The sequence below is a fragment of the Nymphaea colorata genome, chromosome 6 (genome assembly GCF_008831285.2).
Source record: "Nymphaea colorata isolate Beijing-Zhang1983 chromosome 6, ASM883128v2, whole genome shotgun sequence".
NCBI lineage: Eukaryota > Viridiplantae > Streptophyta > Magnoliopsida > Nymphaeales > Nymphaeaceae > Nymphaea > Nymphaea colorata.
In genome coordinates this window covers 6,382,763-6,403,142 of record NC_045143.1, presented here as the reverse complement: position 1 = coordinate 6,403,142, position 20,380 = coordinate 6,382,763, and the positions used below count along the sequence as shown (strand labels likewise).

Here is a 20,380-nt window from a genome sequence, read left to right as displayed (position 1 = left end):
AAGATGTAATGCCATCAGACTGGGTGAAGACGAAGAGCTCCTTTGTAATCAGGAGAGAGTTTTTGGGTGGTGTGCTTGCGATTGAGGGAAGTGGTTTTCTGGGTTTGCAACAAGAAAGCCTTTTCTTATGTCCACAATTATGCATAGCCAATAAGTTATTCTCCACATTTCTTGGTTTCTCTTTGAAAGAAGAGGTGGTTTTATTTAAAACCCTCTAAGAGATTTAGGCCTAAAGGAGTTGGTGTGGCATGATGGGAAATGACTGGTCGGTCAGTAGTCCAAGATAGCAGGGGAGACCCACTGTCCAGTTGAAGGCCGAAGCTCCCATTCAACCCCTCCCTCATCCTTATAGGGTGTAAGATTACTTTTAGTGTCTTCGGGAGCTGCCACCACTGCGTTCCAATTTATATGTCAGTGGCCTCTTTTTTTCAGTATAGAGACTGGACTCCTACTAGCTCCCGCCCCATCTAATGCGCCAACCCTCTCGGGGATCCAAAACTGAAGAAACAAATAAGTAACTTAATCTTGAATGTTCCCAACGAGGTTATGCTCCTAACATGTATCAAGATTGTGTTCGTAAAATAGCTCAAGACATATCGAATGTAATCAAACCCTCCAAAAAATAGCATCATCTTAGCCATGTGATTGGCATCTCAATCCTCAAGAATACATGTGAAGAAGCTTAACAACAATTGTTAAAGGAAAACATTGTTAGTATTAGAAAGATCTAATGTCTTTGCTGTCCATCTTAGTGATGGATGATGACGCCACTATAAGCACTTGCATCTCCATTAACAAAGGAGACTTCCACTTGCACTATGTATGATTAATCCACCAGTTTTTGATGTCCTGAAAAAGATTTATGAAGACGAGCGTGTGATTGAAGAAATAGCCACAAGCAAGCAATATGTGGACTGCTGTTTAGTTTTCATTTCCACAAAAGAAGCAGGTAACATCAATGAAATGGATCTATGTTCTCTGTCACATGGTTATAGCCTACTTTCAACATCCGATAGATTTAATCAGAATCAAGTCTCCTCAGGGGTTCAATTGGCAGCATTTGAGTGTCCCACGAAAAAAAATTAGAGCAGATTCATGAAATAGTAAAACAAGTTTTCTATGAATCTATCCTAATATTTGTGGCACATTCACATGTCTTTCATACCAAACAACCTCTCTCACGCTGTTTGACATAACAAATATTGTGTGTGTAAAGCCTCTCATTTTTAATTGTATGCAATTGAATATGGTTGTAGGGATGCATACATTTATATATGTAAACAAATATACTCAATATAATAGTGGGCTTAGTTAAAACTATCATTAAGACATAATCAAGTAGTTATAGAAAAGTAAATTAAATGCATTAAAGAGGAGGTTACTACTTTTCCATGAAAAAGGGAGTTGACAAAATACAATGATTGATGCATTAAAAAGAGGATTGAGGGAAAATTGGTGGGTCATCTTTCTTGTGAAAAGCTGCAAATTCCTATGACAGTTTTGGAGGCCTAGAAGATGGTCCATTTAATCTTGCTTTTCATCAAATTAACCTTCCATTTGCTGCAGTCGTAGAGGGGTAGGTTCAACAACAGAGAACTTGAGAAGAGAAAGAGGTACGTCCTAATTTCTGCTCTCTTTGTGGTTGAGATCAATGTTAGTGGAGAAACAAGAAGCATAGAGGGTTGATGATGGGAACTCAAGGCTGATATATATATATATATATATATATATATATATATATATATATATATATATATATATATATATAAAAGCTTGGATAGATTACAATTTGGACTTGTGTATATACTCCAAAGAAAGAGCAAACACAAATCAGTCCTAAAGAACAAAGGGTCTCTTAGTATTGATAGTACAACAAGTCATTGGAGTTGAACTCATTTATGACTTAACAGGCATGAGATATGCACCCATGAGTGAAACATGTAGATTATGAATTTATGTTGTGTATATGTATATAAGTACATATAAATATATAAATGGAGGTATACCAATGAATATATATGATGATGTATGTGTAGAAATAGAAATACTTGCATGCTAGAATATGTTACTATATGATTATGTAGAGAGTGATAGCATGCAATGAGGCTATATGACTGCAAGGGACTAGGTCTATGGGAAAACTGTATGAAAAAGTTGTATGTAGGACCATAAGACTTTTTCTAAAATTTTAGAAACTAATTGGGTGCTGGATGGTAATGATTCAAAGGAATGTAGGTGATGATATAACAATATATGTAAAATTTCAAGTGTCTTGAACAAAGCAATGACTGTTTAGGATAAGACTCAATGTTATGATATGACTATAGGATAGAAACCATGAATTTTTATAGAGTTTATACAGAATTTCTTGTGACTAATTTTGCTGGAGAGATTCTTATCATACTTCTTAGATTCCATGGTAGTACATGTGTATGCTTCTTGAGATGTCATTTTAACTGGTTATGCCCATGATATAAGACTGTTGGAATCCGCTAGTTATCATTATAGATGTGTTACTTGCATAGAACTGAATTGGAATTGGTTAAATCTAAGGAATCGGATTTCATAAGGTTTCTTGCTCATTACACGGATTGAATGAAGGGGCTTCTCATATGAATAAAATATTGAAAAGATGTACAACAACCATCAGATTAGAGGGAAGAGCTGATTCTTTCCCATTGTGTCATTCAAACAATAGAAAGGAAGCAAAATACCTAATTAGAGAACCGAAACAAAATTTTGGTTGAACACAAATTACTATTCTAGCCAAACAACCGCAAGATTGATTCAACCTTATATATGCAGAAGGAAGGATAAAGCTGATCAAAAGGAAAAGGCAGAAAACTAAAGGAAAACCAAAAATATGGTTTGGTTATAATCCCATTTGATTGAATAGCTTACCTCTAGTTTAGATTTGTGGTGAGATTTGTGTCCTTTGGAAACTAAGTTATGTTGTAGACTAATGGGTTATGATTAAGCTTAACTGTTTACAAAATATTTGCTCATGCTTTGGTTATACTCATTTGTAGTTTTTTGTATAGTTTTCTTCAAATCCTAACTTTGTATGTTGCTAGCTTCATGAACTCCGAAGGACAATAGGTAAGTTCAGGGTTTAGACTGCATGCCCCATACCTTAGTTTAAGAAAGGTCTGGTTTATAGAATAAAAAATTCTAAGACATGAATACTGAAAGTGATAAGAAAGGTCTGGTTTATAGAATAAAAAATTCTAAGACATGAATACTGAAAGTGATAGGTTTTGTACCGTAAAAATGAATAAAGTTAATAGGTGCTTGAGTGGTGTTTAGGATCACGAAAGGTGTGAGCCTACGTTGTAATTTCTAAGAGTCATTTATAAGAAAATGTGCATATCATAAATTGTTAGTGGGTGTCATGGCTTCTCGCTGCTTTAAGTAGATTGCCACTACTAGTGAAGGAATCATAAGTTTCAGTAGTGTACACACAGTTGTTATGAATATAGTAATATCTATCAAACTCCCCAACAATTTGGCTGTTCATTATGAGATAGTTACCTAGAGGACAATATAATAAACTAGAAATGAAAGAACACAAGTTGAGGGCTCGAAATACAAATGAATATGCATATATATATATATATATATATATATATATATATATATATATATATATATATATATATATATATATATATATATATATATATATATATATATATATATATATATATATATATATATATATATATATATATATATATATACGAACCTATATATGAGTAATACTCACATACAAAATACAAAATCCAGAATTAAAGGTAGTTGAGGGTTGACGCATGAAGCTGACCTTTTATACCTTATAAGTATGTTATAGTAGTTGTCCCTAGTTTTTGGGAATTGAAAGTGGTCAGATTGGTTTTGTCTAGGAAATGATACCTAAAGTTGGTTTTTATGAGAGTTACTAGACTATGTCTAGTAATGGTAAACCCCATGTTTGAATGTATAAAAGAAAACACAGACTACGTCTTAGGCGATGTTACGTGCGAGTACAAGCTTTGTCTAGTGATTGGTTTTGTCTCATGAGATAGTAGTGCAACATGGGCTTACCGTGGTCGCACACTCCTACATATGCACTGGACTGCCCATAGGATATTGGATGACATAAGGACCCAAGATTTTGTTATTATTTTGATTGGAGAGTGCGACATCTCTTGATCCCTCAACCCGGTGCCTAGAGGGGCCGGTCTGCCACTTTGAGTGGAACCAATGGTACTTCCTTGCTGCTATAGCGGCAATCTGAGATATCTCAGGTCACTTCATTAAAGGTTATCTTCTAACTTTGTGGATCACCTAGTGAAGATTTGTTATGTTTTGCTTGTGTGTTGTGCCCAAAAGGTCCTTTGTTGATTGCTTGTCACAATGATCATGTTCATTGCTAATGGATCACCGTTGAAATCTTGCGATACATGAAGGTCCAGTATAACTCACTTATGATGTCACGTTATTAGCAAAGCCCACAAAGCACTCTGAACAAGAGGGCTTTGCTCTGACCTGAATCACTTCATCAGCTTCAGCAATTTGAAGTTGCGAGTGTTTTCTGAAAGAAGGGAATGGATGGTCATTGGAATTGTCATTGATTTTCAATGAAACACTAATGACATTGTTTTGGTATGGTGAGTACTCATGTTGGTATAGTGAGTACTAATGGCATACAATTGCAATGAGTCTTCATCTTTTTGGTATGGTGAGTACTGATGACATAAAAATGAGTCTTGATCTTTCCTGACTTTTCCATAATGAGCGACCTTTCAAGATTGTGGATATTTTTGTCATTTAAGCCTAAGTGTCTTTGTGTGGAATAAAAAATAGTGTCACTTAATGATGTTTTATTAGTGTTTGATTTGATTGTGTTTTGATCATTACACAAATTTGCTTTGGTAAGGTATGACTTCCGGTTTGCTTTTGTTATTATATAAAAAAAATGGTGCCAAAAACTTGAGTCGTTCCATAAATCTGTCCCAACTTTAGGGTAACTTTTAAGGCAGATTTATGAAATACTCACAAAATATTTTTAATGCCAAACAACTCCTCATTATTTCATCATTCCGATCTTCCAGCTAATTTTCTTGAAGTTGCTCTAATCAAAACCCTCTTATTCTGCAAAATCTTTTTGATCTTCCTTCATTGGTACCAGATATCCTACTTTGGAAATCTGATACGCCAATGAATTCTTTGGTCCAAAGATCCTTCAATGAAGTGCAGGTGATTTTGAAAGCACAATTGTATTTGTCAATATAGAACATAAAAATGTATTTTTTTTCTAGTAAGTAGGAAGAGTATGGTGTTCCTTCAATGAAAACAAAAACATATACAAAGACGCCCTCTGTATTTTTTTTAATAAATTAAGAACATTTTGTGGCGTTTTTTAAAAATAGACTTTCATGGCGATTTATACAAGAATTTTCATTTTAAATTTTTTAAGTTTAAAAAATCTAAAATTTTAATTTTTCCGGATTCGATCGGTTTTCCGAAGGGAGTTTCGCTTCATTTGTCCGAAGGGATCCGACCCGTTTGTCACCTAAGATCGGTATTCATCAGGGTTTTGGTTCGGGTTATTGTTTGATCAGATCCAACCCGTTCTCCTTATTTCTGGAGCGTGGTGGCGCTGCCTAGGTCAATTCTGCTGTGGACAAGGGAAGAGTGAAGTGGCGGTGCTCTCTCTCTCTCTCTCTCTTTCTGAGCGACCGTCCGCCAGCGAAGAATCAGCGGGCGAATTCCTGAAGTAATCAATTTTCTCTATCTTAGTCTCAAGTTTATTGTTATCGATTTCCTGTTTTGATTCCTGGGCTTTTCCGCATTTCTTTCTCGTTTCTCTGAACTTTTAAGTTTGTACTTTTCCATATTTTAGATCTGTGGTCTCTTGTTTCCTCAATACATCTGCCTGTGGTTCTGGTGTGTTTCTCGATCTCATTTCTCGTTTTGTTCTTTTTCGGGATTGTTGAATGTGTCGGTTGGGATACATTAGGGTCTTGAATTTCCTGTTTCTGGCATGTGTTCTTTTTGGGTTTCTGGAATTTGGGGGTTTCTGCATTGAGTCCTGAACTTCTGAGATGAAACGCGGTGTAGAATTTTAAGTTTGCGCTTTTTGGAGGAAATTCGGGTTATTGGGAGAATCTGCTCAGGTGGAAGTGAGTTTGAGGAATCAGCAATTGGTTATGCATTGCTGAAACTCTCGGATCGAGAGGAGAAACGTTTGTGAATTGCAGTGTGGATAGAACATGTTCATTCGGTGTTCAGATATTGCCCTCGTCTGCTTTTAGGCTCTGCATCTTTTGTTCGAAGCAAGTGGCATGCAGATTAGCAATGCATGTTTGAGTCTAGGGCCTCTGCGCTTGATGTTTGGAGCGAGTTCCAACATTTTCTTTTGGTTATTATTATTCATCACGAGGTTTTGAACATTCCAATGGGTGTTTGATTTGTTAAAGTATCGTCCTTTATTTTAGAGATAAAAAATTCTGAAGATCAAAGTGTTCTGCCTTTCAGTTGTTTCCTTGATATTCTTGGAGCATATTTGATATATTTCTATGTGCAGTTAATGGCATCAAAATTGCATCAGCTGAGATCAAAGGTTGCAGCAGCCTCACAGTTTGCATCGAAGCATGGCTGTGCCTATTATAAGCAGTTGATGGAACAGAACAAGAAATATGTTGTGGAACCGCCAACAGTGGAGAAGTGCAATGAATTGTCAAAACAGCTATTCTATACCCGTCTTGCAAGGTTGGTTTTTAGCTTCAACACCTGTTGTTTTGACAATTGGACGTTAATGTTGTTATTTGAATTGAAAGTTTCATCTGATCTTGCAGTCTTAATTTTATTTACAAGCTTCCTCGCATAAGCATGATTTTCCTTCTTAGACTCCCATTATTTTGAAGTTTTGAACTGGTTTTCTCTTCATGATGATAGGAAGATGAAAGGAGTCCCATTATGCATTTGCAGAATTTCAAACTCTTTAGTTGGAAAATGAAAAATTTGGTTCAGTTTCAATGTCATATGCTAGGAAATAGGAACGAAAGCGCTTTGTGCAGTCATTTGAATTTAGACTTGAGTCTCACTGGTGATATCAAACTGTGATCCGGATATGAAGAAGTAAAAGTTTGACATGGAATGAATTCTATAAACCGATCTCATTGAATGCCTATAAATGCACATGTTGTTTTAAAGCTGAATGTTGTTCCAGATGGCCCTCCAGTGGCAGCTAACATTTTTGTTCAACATGATAAGTTGATAACTGTTCGTCTACCCGGCCCTAGTAAATTACCGAAGTGAGGAGGGAAAAGATGTATTATGAAAGTGAAGGCAATACTAGTATGCCAATTTGTCCACACTTTTTTGCTGAGTTTCATATTCTTCTTTATGCGTCTTTGTTAGTATATTGATTATTGAGTTTCAGTAGTAGTTGATATGAATGTATGTGTTTGGGTATATGTGCATAAATCTAATCTGACTTCTTTGATTTTTCAAATGAACTGAACCATATAAATTGGCTTAACATCATGTACTTAGTAGAGAAGGTTACTCTAATCTAACAATTCATACCTGAAAGCCTCGTGTTTATCATTATGTTATCACGTATGTAAGATACATTCAGGTTTTGTTTAATCTAAAAAAGATCTACGGTTATGTATTTGAATTACGAACCATTATAAGTGGACATTTATGGTCCAACCTACTTAATGACACATTAATGGTGACATAATGCCATAGAAATAATCTTTGTTGAACAATATTTAGCGATGAAACATAATGGCTGTTTGGCTCATCTGCAATGTTACATATCATAGAGCACGATATTTACATTGAAAATCATAGCATAATGACTGCAACATGGTGTAAAAAATTTTCAGATTTTGTGTGATGTGTGCATGCGTGCATGTGTGTGTGTGACTGCTACTTAATGTGTTTACCTTTTCAGCCTCCCTGGTCGTTATGAATCTTTCTGGAGAGAACTGGATGCCGTTAAACAGCTATGGAAGAATAGGCATGAGCTGAAGGTTGAGGATGCAGGCATTGCCGCCTTGTTTGGCTTGGAATGTTACTGCTGGTTTTGTGCTGGTGAAATAGTCGGAAGAGGGTTTACTATCACTGGCTATCATGTGTAATCTTGACCTGACATTTTTGTTGTTGGAGTGTGAGTTTCGTCACAGAAACATCTCCCTTTTGAAAATTTCATTTTACTCGAAAGAAAGTGAAACCGATAAAGAATTTATGCTGCACACTTGTGCTAGCGAGGTGCTTATCGGTGTGTCAATAATTATTCATGTTTCTTTCTTCCTCAAGTGCAAGCAGTTAGACTTGTGACCATTGAATTGGTTTACGATCATTTTCTAGTCGTCCTGTACTATGTAGGTTTCATAATGGCACGAAAGGATGCTGAAACACTAAACTAAATCATTCCTTCATGGTTGCTGGGAGTGATTTTCAGCAAGGGCTTTTTGGTTATCGTACTCCATTCTTTGCTTTTGCTGGGCGTCTCTTGCATGTTGATCATCGTGTCTGTTCTCTACTTGTACACGTGCATTTCCGATTCTTGTCCTTGTAAAATCAGAACTTTTTTGCAGATAATTCAATCGGCCAAGCTGGGGTTATTAGAACCCAAGTCTATTATGTCATACTCTTCATCTTCTTCAACTTGAAAGGTATAAGTTGTCCCAGGTGGAGCACTTTTTAGTGAACACTGCAATTTCACGAACCATGTTTGGCGGGACTAGAATAAGGCATTAGAAAACAAGAGATCTATCTGACGGTGGACAACAATAAATGTCTTGCACCTTTCTGAGGTTTCGTGCATGCAAAGGCATCCTGGGATTGTCTATGGTCTTAGCTTATCAAATTCTGCCCATCTGTCTCCGTTCGTTGTCTTAGGTCGGATCCTTGTGGCATCAGATCCTCTGCACTACCTCATAATACTGTGTTCCTCAAAACCATTTTCTCAGATATCTGAACACATTTATTCTTTCTTTTTTACACGAGTTACCTACTAACCTGTTTTTTTTCCTTCGGCTGAAGCGCCGCGGTCCATCTACGGTTGGGTGACTGTGCCGTTCTGTCTTTCATCTCTCTCTTATATTTTTTCTTCCTGCTTCTGTTTTTGCGGATTGTCTTTGTACTTAGGAGACCTCTTGTCTCCAAATTTTGTTATATATTCCTATTTTATCGGCTCTCTCTCTCTCTCTCCCCTGCTTTGATATAGGGTTTTGCCTCAATGAGCACCATTATCGGAAGCCAAAATCTAAACTTCTAGGAAGAGGTATAGTGTGCTAAGTGAAACAAATTCTTTGCTTAGTTTTCGATGTTGCACCTGTATTCTTTTTCATTCAAAAGCATCTTTGAAGTATAGGCCGAAAACTCTTTTAATGCAAAAATCAGTGGCCAGTCAGAATCTAAATTGGAATAGGCTAAAGGAAGCGGTGTGAGCAAAAGTGGTAAGGATTAGAGGAAGATTTATACAGGTGCAGTAGACATTAGGCGGTCGGTTGTTTCACTTTACCAAGTTTTTCGACTACATATATGGTCCATGTTCCTTTTCGACCTAGGGGTGACATCATATACACGGCGTGCCTACCCCTTCACAGCATGGGGGCACAGTGCCCACAAGATTTGGATTGGAGACTTGTATGTTCTTAATCTCATCAACCATGAGCATATATATAAAGAAATAACTAAGGAAGAAGATAAACATTGCGAGTATTTATAGAGTGTTAATTATCCCCCTAATATCTCATATGAAGCAGTAGCTGGAGATGTATCCAAATGATAACTCATCGTCAAGGTTACCACATAAATAGAACTACTTAAAGTTGGATTGAAACGAATGTTATAATGAGATAGACAAAATTGACGAGCTAAAAGCATAGACAAACCCAGGTCCGTACTCTTCCATGCCCAGAAACTCAGGAAGTTGTAAAAGATTTCCCTCTATCCACCACCTGCCAGTCTCTTGGTTTTTGATGCCTTGCTATAGATTGGGTACTAAGCACATGGGTATGGGTACTGTGGTACTTTAGAAAATGTAGACACAAGGGTACAGCAGAATACACACACACACATATATATATATATATATATATATATGCAAAATAACACAAAAAATTCAAAATGAAAGCAACATTTAAATAAACAAGTGGTCTTAAATAAAAACATTACATGTTAATAAACAATAACTCTAAAAACAAAATGAAAACTAATTTGGAAAAAAATAAATCACATAACATAGTTCTGATAAAAAAAGTACCGAATTAGTTTTACAAGGGCAGGAGGAAGAGGATACTTTACCTGTTAGATCGAATGAACATACATGCACAACGTCTTCCACTGGAACTGGAAAACAGGAAAAAAAAAAAAAGAATGAAGTGCATTAAGAAAAAAAAAGAGCCATGCTCAGTCATTCCCAACAGCCATGAAGGAAAGATCAGTGTAGTGTTTAAGCAATCCCAACCTATGTAGTGAAGTACACTGAATGACTAAAAATTGCTCATAAACCAATTCAATGGCCAGCAAAGATTAGTTCCTGAGCAATCTGTCACTATTGAAGCATGTGCCATTGGTAGGTTAAACCGTAATATTTCTGTTTATAATGCTTTTTATGTACTAAACATAGATTCCTTTTTGAATAGAAAAAGTATCTGAATTTTAAGACCGAGGTTAGACTGCTCGATGACCAAACTAAATGACCAAAACCGCGGTTCGCCTTGTCCTTCCCTACTCCTTGTGAACCTAACGAAAGCAGTCCATTGCCTATCCATTACGTGATGCGATCGACCGGCGCAAATGAGCTTGTTTTCTATTTTTAAATTAAACAATATGTCATTTTGACATTCAAAAAGAAGATTAACGACATTCATATTGGAGCGTCTTGATTTGAGGAGGGAATAGCATCAAACTGGATGGCCGATATGTGACCATACTGATAACGAATGGACGTCTGGGAGGATTCTGTTTATACCATGTAAGAATGGCCCATTTCCTGCAGGAAAAGACTATTCCTATGAAACAAAATCAGATGAGATGAAAGGTGCTCCAACTGGAAGAAACCGTGCACTTGTTTCAAACTGTAAAAATCAGAAGAAAGAATATATGTAAAGTGATGCTCAATTTTGCCCGGAAAAGAACAATTCACAGCTTTACCATCTCACTTGTGTCCTTGGTTCTTCAAGAGGAAGTGCATAGGTGAAACATCAAACTGATCTTAGAAAAAAACATCCTACTAGAAACACCTTTAATTAAAAGGATCATAAAATGCACCCGGAGCAAATGTTATGACTTCCAACAAGAAAAAGGGACGAAACAAAAGATACAGGAAAATTATTGATGCATGAGGGAAACCCTGCCAGCATTCTCAACAAGATTTCTTTACCCATCATGCTTTCCATTGTGAAGTCACAAAATTTGGAGACAAGCCGTGACCAAATTCACACTGGGAACAAGATCAAGATCAGACATGGTAGCCTGTGAAGGTGAACCCTCTTCCAATTATTTCCCCAACGCAATACCAGCAGTAACATTCCAAACCAAACAGGGCAGCAATGCCTGCATCCTCTACCTTCAGTTCATGCCTGTTCTTCCACGCCTGTTTAACAGCGTCCAGTTCCTTCCAGAAAGACTCATATCGCCCAGGTAGGCTGTACAAATAAGCACATTTTTAGCACTATAATTAAAAAAAAAAAACCACGAACTTATACCCGACTAGTTACTGCCACACAGAAGAGAACTAGATATTTCAAGATATCACAAACAATCAAACTGTAGAACCCCATGCATGCATGTGTACTCAAATGTTTCCATTTGAAATTGACTTTTTGGACAGAAGAAAATGCTCCCACCGTGATCTGAGTGAAAGAATTACTCTCAACAACATATGAAAAGCCAGCCAAGAAAAATTTAATCAGCACATGTTAACATACATGCACAGTCCATGTGAAAGACTTGGAGAATTTCAACAGCACATTAACAGCCAGCTCACAGTATAAGATCCTAATCATCTAATGCAATAACTACAGGTATTTGAAGCATAGATGTTTCAGCAACTAGAACACGACCAAGTTGTTACATCTGAGAATTGCAAGTTAGTGTGTCATTGTGCTACAGTATGTAACCAAAGTTTCAATAATCTAAAGACCATTGACAAACATTGCCAAAGGAAGCACAAGGCTCATCTGCAAAAGCCAAGAACTCCATGAGACAGCTTTACAATTCGAACAGAACAATCTTTTCTTGCCTTGTCTCTCCATGATTTTGACTTACTAGGATAGGGAACTTGAATCTCTTCCCAGTAGTAGCCTTATAAGATGGAACACTCATTCTATTCCATGTAATAGACCCCAGGCACATGCGGATCATGTGGCTTCTACATGACAAGAATGGGATACATGGTTTAAAGTTCAGAGCAAGTCATCTCTTCATTTTGAAAAATCATAACCAGTGTCATGCCTCAATCACTGATTGATTGTCACAATGAAATAACTATACAAATATTCTCTTTTATGAGGCCGCTACACTCCAGCTGCAACAGGTGCAGTTGCAAACTATTTTGTATGATCCTTCCTACATGTGCCTTTAAATTCTATTTTCAAGAAGGAATAAATTCACAGACCACCAAGTGTGCTCAAATATGTGTTGGCAGCTCAAACATAAATCATGCACAAGCCTGTTAACAGATAACCAAATCAAGTTAGAGAGTGCAAAGAGGAATGACTCTCCTAGCTGGCATATTCTAGACTTCTAGTTCTTGTACAATGGCTTTGTAATCAAGCATGGTTGTTGATCTTATGAATCCAGGGTTGCTTTTACACCATATTGGATTACTTTGAGAATGGTTTTGATATCATGACTTGTTTCATAAAAATTTAGATCACCATGGTCTGACCAAACATAGACAGCAAGATTGAAGTGATATTTTCAGGCCATTATATATATCCAAATAAGCATATCGGTTCTTATGAAGTGGTTGAAAAGGCAAGGCTTGACAGAGTCAAAATGTCCAACTGCAAAAGGAGGTGCATTTTCGAAAATCAGATCTGACCATAATATCCACTGAAGTCAGAGCTCACGAATGGAAACCAAGTCTAAATTCAATTGACTGCACAGAGCTCTTTGATTCCCAACTTCTGTTCTGATAATGAACACCGAACCAAAATTTTCATTTCCAACTAGCATTTAAAATTCTGTAAATGCATAAAGGAATTCCTTTCATCACTCCATCACAAAGAAAATACCAGATCAAAACTTCAAATTAATGTTTTAAGTCTAAGAAAGGAAATCATTACTATGCAAGTAAGCTTGTACATAAAATTAGGGCCACAAGATCAGATACAATAATCAATTGAAATAACAAGCTGCAGTCAAATTGTCAAAATAACAGAGGTTGAAGCTCGGGTAGAAATAATAACCTTGCAAGACGTGTATACAATAGCTGTTTTGACAATTCATTGCACTTCTCCACTGTTGGAGGTTCCACAACATACTTTTTGTTCTGTTCCATCAATTGTTTATAATAGGCACAACCATGCTTCGATGTAAACTCTGAGGCTCCTGCAATCTTTGATCTCAGCTGATGCAATTTTGATGCCATTAACTGCACATAGAAATATATCAAATACGTATCCTGGAACATCATGGAAAACTACCTAAGAAAAGGAGAACACTTTGACCTTTTTTTTGGCTTCTAAAAAGGAAAAAATAGTATTAAATTTTAACGAATCAAGTACCCGTTAGTCCGTTACAATGCTATAAAGTTCATGATAAATGCTAACCGAAAGAAATTCTCTCCAAACATAAGCGCCTAGAGGCCATAGAGAGTCAAACATGAATTGCCAATCAACATGCCGCTTGGTTCTGACAAAAGATCCAGATGCCCAAAAGCAGACTAGATTAATATCAAGACCTCAAATCAAATGCCATGTCCTCAACCAAACTGGACGTTCCTTTCCTTCCCACGATTCGACCCCGTAAAGAAAGAAGAAGCATATTCATACTTAGAGCTCCAGCAATGGATAACTAACTCTCAGTTTCTCAAACTCACCTCCCCATGCGAAGTTTCCTCCAATAATCGGTTCTTCCCAAAAAGCGCAAACTAAAAAAAAAAAATGCACCGCCTTTCAGAAATTCATGACACAATGCAGAAACACCTAAACCACCAATACCCCAAGAAGACGGAAACCAGAAACGTATTCAAAACCCTAGTAGCAACCAATAAATGCATCAATTCTAAAAAAGAATAAAATGGGAAACGAGAGAGGTAACACCCCAAAACCATGGACAGAAGATCTAAAACATGGAAATGCAGAAACTTAAAAGCCCAGAGAAACGGCAAAGCAATGGGAAGAAGCCCATAAATACAAAACAGGAAATCGAGAAAAATAAAATTCAGATTAAGATGGAGAAAATTAAAATTGATTACTTCAGGAGTTCCTCCGTTGATTCAACGCCGGCGGACGGTCGCTCAGGGGGGAGAGAGAGAGAGAGAGCAGCGCTATCACACTCTTCCCTTGTCCACAGCAGGCTTGACCTAGGCCGCCCCACCTTGCTCCAGAAAATAAGGACAACGGGTTGGATTCAACAGAACATTGACCCGAACCAAAACTGAATATCCGGTCATAAATGGATCTTATCTGATACGAGGTCACCTCCAACACGACAGCATTGTGTTTCAAAAGATTCCAAGCAATCGAATCAAAAACCGACTTTTTTGTAGGAAAAATAAAATAAATGTAAATTTCATAAACAACAAATCTAATACAAAATTGAAGTTTCTAACTGGTACAACTAGCGATTCAGAAAAAAAGTGTTCATTAAAATAAATGTGTACGAACATTTTAAAGTATTGAAAAAAACAATAAATCTCTTCATCTCTTAGTCCTTATCATAATTTCCATCATTTTGGCCGTCCTTGTAGTTTCTTTTCACTAAACTTTAGAGTTTAGATTTACCAGATTTTTAGGTGTAACTGGCCCTCAAGTTTTACCATGCCTTCATTTGATTGTCACTTCGAAGTTGAAGTTCATATCTCGTAGCTAAAGTTTTAAGAATGAGATGACTTGCTCGCGCGTCATCATGTTTTCATCCTTGAAATAAGGTTAAAGAAGGTCAAGTCGACTTGCGAGTGTTATCTAGAAGTTGCTCGTCCACATTTGGGAACCAAAGAATTTAGTTGAAGTCCCACCTAATCGGTTATCAAAATCTTAGACCAGATTCTAAGACCTCCTCTATAAATTCATGGAGGATTTACACGTCCAATAGTGGGGAGATTGGAGACGAGAATTCCCATCGAATCGGTCTTCTGAGCTGAAACAATGTCAGCTTTGTTCATAATGAAGACGTTGGTGCATCACCAAAAGATATTTTCTGCTCTTCTGCTGTGGCTCGTCGTCTTCCAAGTAGTAGCAGCAGGGCAGGAGCCTGTAACAGTCACGGTGAACGGAGTGACCGCCATTGCTGAGACGGACGATAACTTTGTATGTGCAACTTTAGATTGGTGGCCTCCCAACAAGTGCAATTACAATCAGTGTCCATGGGGAAGAGCATCTGTTCTGAATTTGGTTGGTCTTCTTCTGGTTTTTCTTTTGGCTATTTTGGTTTATGCTTTCTGTTTTCCTTTTTAGTAACTTGCTGAGACCATGTTGAGCGGCAGAAAATTTCAGTGGTCTTCAACTTCTTGAAGAAGTTGAACAAAAATTTGGCATTGGTTTTCAGTTTTTATGCTGCCACGATTGTTAGTCTTTGCGCTGGTCTTAACAACTAACGGTGCCTTTTTCTTTTGGTTTTTTTCCTTCAGATAAATTTGATTCACATATAGAATGTTTTCGTTGTCACTATGTTAATAACTGTTTCCTTGTTTACAAAAATGTAAGGCGCATGATACAATCTTTATCTCCTTTTGTAGCTAACATAATTAAATTATCTGACGACTGCTCATGACAAGCTCGACATTCTACAATAATACCAGTTTATTTGGCGAACTTTCTATTTCATTTTTTCCGCTAAGATTGAATGTAAGTCATTTAATTTTCAAATGTTTTCTGAATGAAGAAAGAACATTTGCCTTTTCAAGTTTGTTGGGTATGGCTAATCCTAGATATTTTCTCAGCTCTTTGCCATTCGTTTCCTCTATTGGGCTGATTTTGTGACATTGAACCTTTCATCTGGTTATTGCATGCATATTCACGTTGAAATTAACTCCCGATCATTAATTTTTTCAGTTTTGCAGTGATTGATAGAAATTATTCACTTTGTTTTACCGTGCATGACGTTATATTGTGCAGAACTAACAATAACAGACAGCGATTATCATCTAAACAATTTTTTGGCTCTGGGATTTGTGGAAGTTTACATGTTCCTAATATCTAATTACTAATTGCAGAATCTGGAAAATCCGATACTTCAGAAGGCCATCAAAGGTGAGAAACTCCTCCAGCAGTTTGCTTGACTCTGAATAATTCATGATTGTCCGATTCCTTTTACTATCTCCAACAATAGTTTCAAAATCCACGCATTGAAATATAGAGTGCATAAACGCCATCAGCAACAGCACTAGAGCTTTGCACGATGAAATAGCAGTGTCTTCAATTTGTTGGTCTAATTTCTTAGCCCCAACGCTCACTGTTTTTTGGTGGCACTAAATGGTCGGCATTGTAAAGAGAGAATCAGGTGGCTGGAATTGGCGCTCCTGCTTCAGATTCACCAGACTTATTTTATTCTTTACTAACGTGGGAGCTAGTCTTGGACTCTGATCATCTCTTTCATGCATCTCATCTTCCATGTATTGCATCAACTCTTGGAATCACATTCATGTCACGCCAATAGGCGTTAAAAGTGTTGACTGCGACAGGCTCTCTGCCATGATCAAAACTGTTTTTTTTTTTTTGTGTTCGCTTTTACCCAACTTAGTGAAGAACCTATTTTCGATGCTAGAACCACCATCTTAAATCTATCTACTGGAGTTGTTTCAGATTCTTCCTGCAACAGATGATCTGTAACTTTTTGGTTTGATTTTGAGACTTTGAGTGATTGCATAATTTTCCTGTATAAATCTTGCAGCTTTCAATCCTCTGAGGATAAGAATTGGAGGCTCATTACAAGATCAAGTTGTGTATCAAATTGGAGAGCATGGGAGACAGTGCCCCACGTTCAGGAAGACCAACGATGGGCTGTTTGGGTTTTCAAGTGGCTGCCTGCCAATGAAAAGATGGGACGATGTCAACCATCTGTTCAATGAAACTGGGTAGGCCTGCTTTCTTCACTTGCACTGCTGGTTTGGAAACCTCTGCAGTTTTGTATATTACCGTGTCGTTTACTTCTGGTGTTAATGAGCACTAAATTTTGTTTAAAGGACTGACTATTAACTCTTCTGGTTCTAGGGTCATTGTAACCTTTGGCCTTAATGCTTTGGCTGGAAGGCAAAAGACATCCGATGGCCTCTGGAATGGCCCTTGGGACTCCTCAAATGCTCGTGATTTTGTACAGTACACAGTTTTAAAAGGATACAATATTGACTCATGGGAGTTTGGTATATGTGTTCCTGACCACAATGTTCAAATTTGTCTTGTTTCATTGCTCTAATCTTGTGCCATTATCAGGAAACGAGTTGAGTGGAAGTGGAGTTGCAGCAAGAGTAGATGCAAACCAATACGCACAAGACTTGATCACCTTGAAGTCCATTCTTAATGACTTATACCAGAACTCATCAACATTACCATTAGTGATAGCCCCTGGAGGTTTCTTTGATCAACAGTGGTACAGTCAACTTCTTGAGAACTCAGGACCAGGAGTCCTCGATGTTTTAACACATCATATTTACAATCTTGGAGCAGGTATGAATGAAATTCGTCACTTTTACTTAGTATATGTTTACTAATCAGTTCAAATCAAATGAAAAATAGTAATGCAGCTGACTTTTAAGTTTTGACTGAAGACTCAGTCACTAGACTTGCCTTCATGAGCTGCTAAGGGAAAGTTGGTGTTCCTAAATTTGTTGCTTCTGAAACACTGAAGCCAGATAAATATTTAGACCTGAAATTAAGAATATCCAGACTGAAAGTATGAAGATCATTCATATTGTAAAGTCCTCCTTTTCAGGTGTTGATCCTGGTCTCAAGAGCAAAATTCTTGACCCATTCTTTTTAAGTGAGATAGCTCAAACCTTCAAAGACCTCCAACAGACCATTCAAGAATTTGGTCCATGGTCATCTGCATGGGTTGGCGAATCTGGTGGTGCCTACAACAGTGGTGGGCGTCTTATCTCCAACACATTTATAAACAGTTTCTGGTGAGTGTTGCTTCATTGGAATATCTGGTCTAGCAAATTTTAACCCATCGTATAGAGAAAAGGAATCTGTCAATTTGCCTTCTCACTTCAAGTTGTTAAACAACACTGCTGAAATACCAATCGGTCTTCCAAGAGACCATATATCACTTTTAACATTAAATCTATGTTCTTTTTCCAAGGATGTTTGATCCAATACTGGTATTTCAAATGAGGGAGGCATGCTACTTGCAATAATATTGTGTTGAATTTGTAAAGGTTTTTCTAATTCTTCTCATTGTAGGTCAAATCCTTCTATAAGTATCTTTTGATCAAAATAACTAAGTGCTTATTGATGTTCTTTATTATTATTTTTGCTCCTTTTTTTAGGTACTTGGACCAACTTGGCATGTCATCCACATTTAACACAAAGGCTTACTGCAGACAAGCCTTGATTGGTGGAAACTATGCACTTCTCAACACTACTACATTTGTGCCAAACCCAGATTACTACAGGCATGTGAAATTAAACTCCACACCTTCTTTTTGATGTTTATATCCTTTACCAACATTCTTCATGCCTGAATCGACTCACCTCATTGAACGTGAGAAACGTTCAAATGTTCAGATTTTCACATAATTTTTGTTTATGAACAAATGTTAATTTTCCTTTAATGATGGTATTTGGTTGAAGGTATGCTCATCTGGTACTTTCTTTTCTCCGGTTACCTGCAGTGCACTTCTGTGGCACAGACTAATGGGAAATAAGGTTCTTGAAACCACCATTGATGGATCAGCATATCTGAGAGCATACACTCACTGCGCCAAGGACACAGTATGTCTCTCACTCTGTCATCAAACTCGAAATCATTCTCTTAATTCATCTAAAATGTTCAAACCTAAGCGCTCCCACTTAAGTGTTTCGCCACCATATTTGAGATCACAGAGCTTAATCATGTGTAATTGCTTTTGCAGACGGGCATAACATTATTGCTCATAAATCTGAGCAACACTACAACGTTCCACATCACAGTGCGGGATGACGTGAACTTGGTTCCAATGGAAGTTTCTGCCGAAAGTCCACAGAGACAAGAGTACAAGTTGAGGCCAAAGGATGGGAATCTCGTAAGCCAATCCATGTTTCTTAATGGAAGACCGCTGGAGCTCACAGAAGATGGGGATATCCCTCCTCTACAGCCCACCATTGTTGATGGAAACAAGCCAATAGCTATGGATCCTCTGTCGATAGCTTTCTTCACTCTCAAAGATTTTCAGGCTCCAGCATGTGCTTGACCTTCGAAAGCATGAACCACTGATAAAGAAAATGAGCTGAAATCATTGGGGATCAAGAAAGAAAAGAAGACTTCCCTCAATTTTGTGAACCACACTTCTGTTTCGTAGACTCATCCAGATAGTTTTAGCATTTTTTAGCCTTTAGAGATGTTGATAGTCACAATCTTAGGGAATAATTTCACTATTCCTTACGCTTTTAGGTGTTGTCAGAGTCGCTGTTCTTTATTTCTTTTCCATGGTTTCGACTGATTCCTTTATCATTATCATTGTTGACATTTGTTTTTTGAGTGATAATTGTGGATAGAACTATTGGTGACACTTGGTGATGTATGGAGGTGTCTCCTTTTTACAACTGCCACTTTGAAAATGTAAAAGCCATCGCTTTGGACGACTAAGCGAGCTAGGAGCTCAATAGACCAAGTTTATTCTCAGAATTAATTTTTTTTAATCCCTTTTGGCTTATTATTTTTTCCCATCTTTTAAGATAAGTATTTTCTTTTTCTTATATTTTTATGCACATTTTTTTCATTTTTTTGGTTTTTGCATGGAACATAGCAAAATGATCCCATAATTCTAATGATGTCAATACATCTAATTTGGATCAGATGTTTGACCGAACCCTTTTCAAAAGAATTGGATATGAAAAAAAATTAATATCCAATTAAAAATTAGATTCAAAAATAACAACTAATCGGATTTTATTATACATAAATATCCTATCAAAATCGGCTTTAGTTTTAATAAATACTTATATCTAATACTTTTATATTTTAAAAATTTATGAGATTTAATTCAAAATTTGGATTCAGATTCAGA

At 37.0% G+C, this 20,380-nt stretch overlaps 3 protein-coding genes across 4 annotated transcripts; 2 read left to right on the top strand and 1 right to left on the bottom strand.

The window, feature by feature from the left end:
* Positions 1-5,599: 5,599 nt before the first annotated feature.
* LOC116255605 (uncharacterized) lies at positions 5,600-8,480 on the top strand. Its single transcript, XM_031631477.2, has 3 exons — positions 5,600-5,758; positions 6,569-6,753; positions 7,949-8,480. The coding sequence occupies exons 2-3, from the start codon at positions 6,572-6,574 to the stop codon at positions 8,133-8,135; spliced, it is 369 nt and encodes a 122-aa protein (XP_031487337.1). The 5' UTR covers positions 5,600-5,758; positions 6,569-6,571; the 3' UTR covers positions 8,136-8,480.
* A 2,757-nt stretch (positions 8,481-11,237) lies between these two features.
* Positions 11,238-14,587, bottom strand: LOC116255649 (uncharacterized). Of its 2 annotated transcripts, XM_031631535.2 has the most exons (4): positions 14,432-14,539; positions 14,054-14,104; positions 13,422-13,606; positions 11,238-11,654 (listed from the first exon to the last, which is right to left on the bottom strand). In XM_031631535.2, exons 3-4 carry the CDS (start codon positions 13,601-13,603, stop codon positions 11,468-11,470), a joined length of 369 nt encoding a protein of 122 aa, XP_031487395.1. In that variant the 5' UTR covers positions 13,604-13,606; positions 14,054-14,104; positions 14,432-14,539; the 3' UTR covers positions 11,238-11,467. The 2 variants fall into 2 exon arrangements, with proteins under 2 accessions (XP_031487395.1, XP_031487393.1); XM_031631533.2 differs by lacking the exon at positions 14,054-14,104 and having other exon boundaries at positions 14,432-14,587.
* A 594-nt stretch (positions 14,588-15,181) lies between these two features.
* Positions 15,182-19,865, top strand: LOC116256388 (heparanase-like protein 2). Its single transcript, XM_031632746.2, has 9 exons — positions 15,182-15,569; positions 16,391-16,427; positions 17,068-17,251; positions 17,388-17,536; positions 17,607-17,840; positions 18,106-18,295; positions 18,662-18,787; positions 19,007-19,106; positions 19,247-19,865. The coding sequence occupies exons 1-9, from the start codon at positions 15,324-15,326 to the stop codon at positions 19,562-19,564; spliced, it is 1,584 nt and encodes a 527-aa protein (XP_031488606.1). The 5' UTR covers positions 15,182-15,323; the 3' UTR covers positions 19,565-19,865.
* The last annotated feature ends 515 nt before the right edge of the window (positions 19,866-20,380 follow it).

Coding starts and splice junctions, on each gene's coding strand:
- LOC116255649 (XM_031631533.2), bottom strand. CDS start 13,603: ATGGCATCAAAATTGCATCAGCTGAGATCAAAGATTGCAGGAGCCTCA. Junction 11,655..13,421: donor TTGTATACACGTCTTGCAAG/GTTATTATTTCT, acceptor TTATTTGTACAG/CCTACCTGGGCGATATGAGT.
- LOC116256388 (XM_031632746.2), top strand. CDS start 15,324: ATGTCAGCTTTGTTCATAATGAAGACGTTGGTGCATCACCAAAAGATA. Junction 16,428..17,067: donor ACTTCAGAAGGCCATCAAAG/GTGAGAAACTCC, acceptor TAAATCTTGCAG/CTTTCAATCCTCTGAGGATA. Junction 19,107..19,246: donor CTCACTGCGCCAAGGACACA/GTATGTCTCTCA, acceptor TTGCTTTTGCAG/ACGGGCATAACATTATTGCT.
- LOC116255605 (XM_031631477.2), top strand. CDS start 6,572: ATGGCATCAAAATTGCATCAGCTGAGATCAAAGGTTGCAGCAGCCTCA. Junction 6,754..7,948: donor TTCTATACCCGTCTTGCAAG/GTTGGTTTTTAG, acceptor TTACCTTTTCAG/CCTCCCTGGTCGTTATGAAT.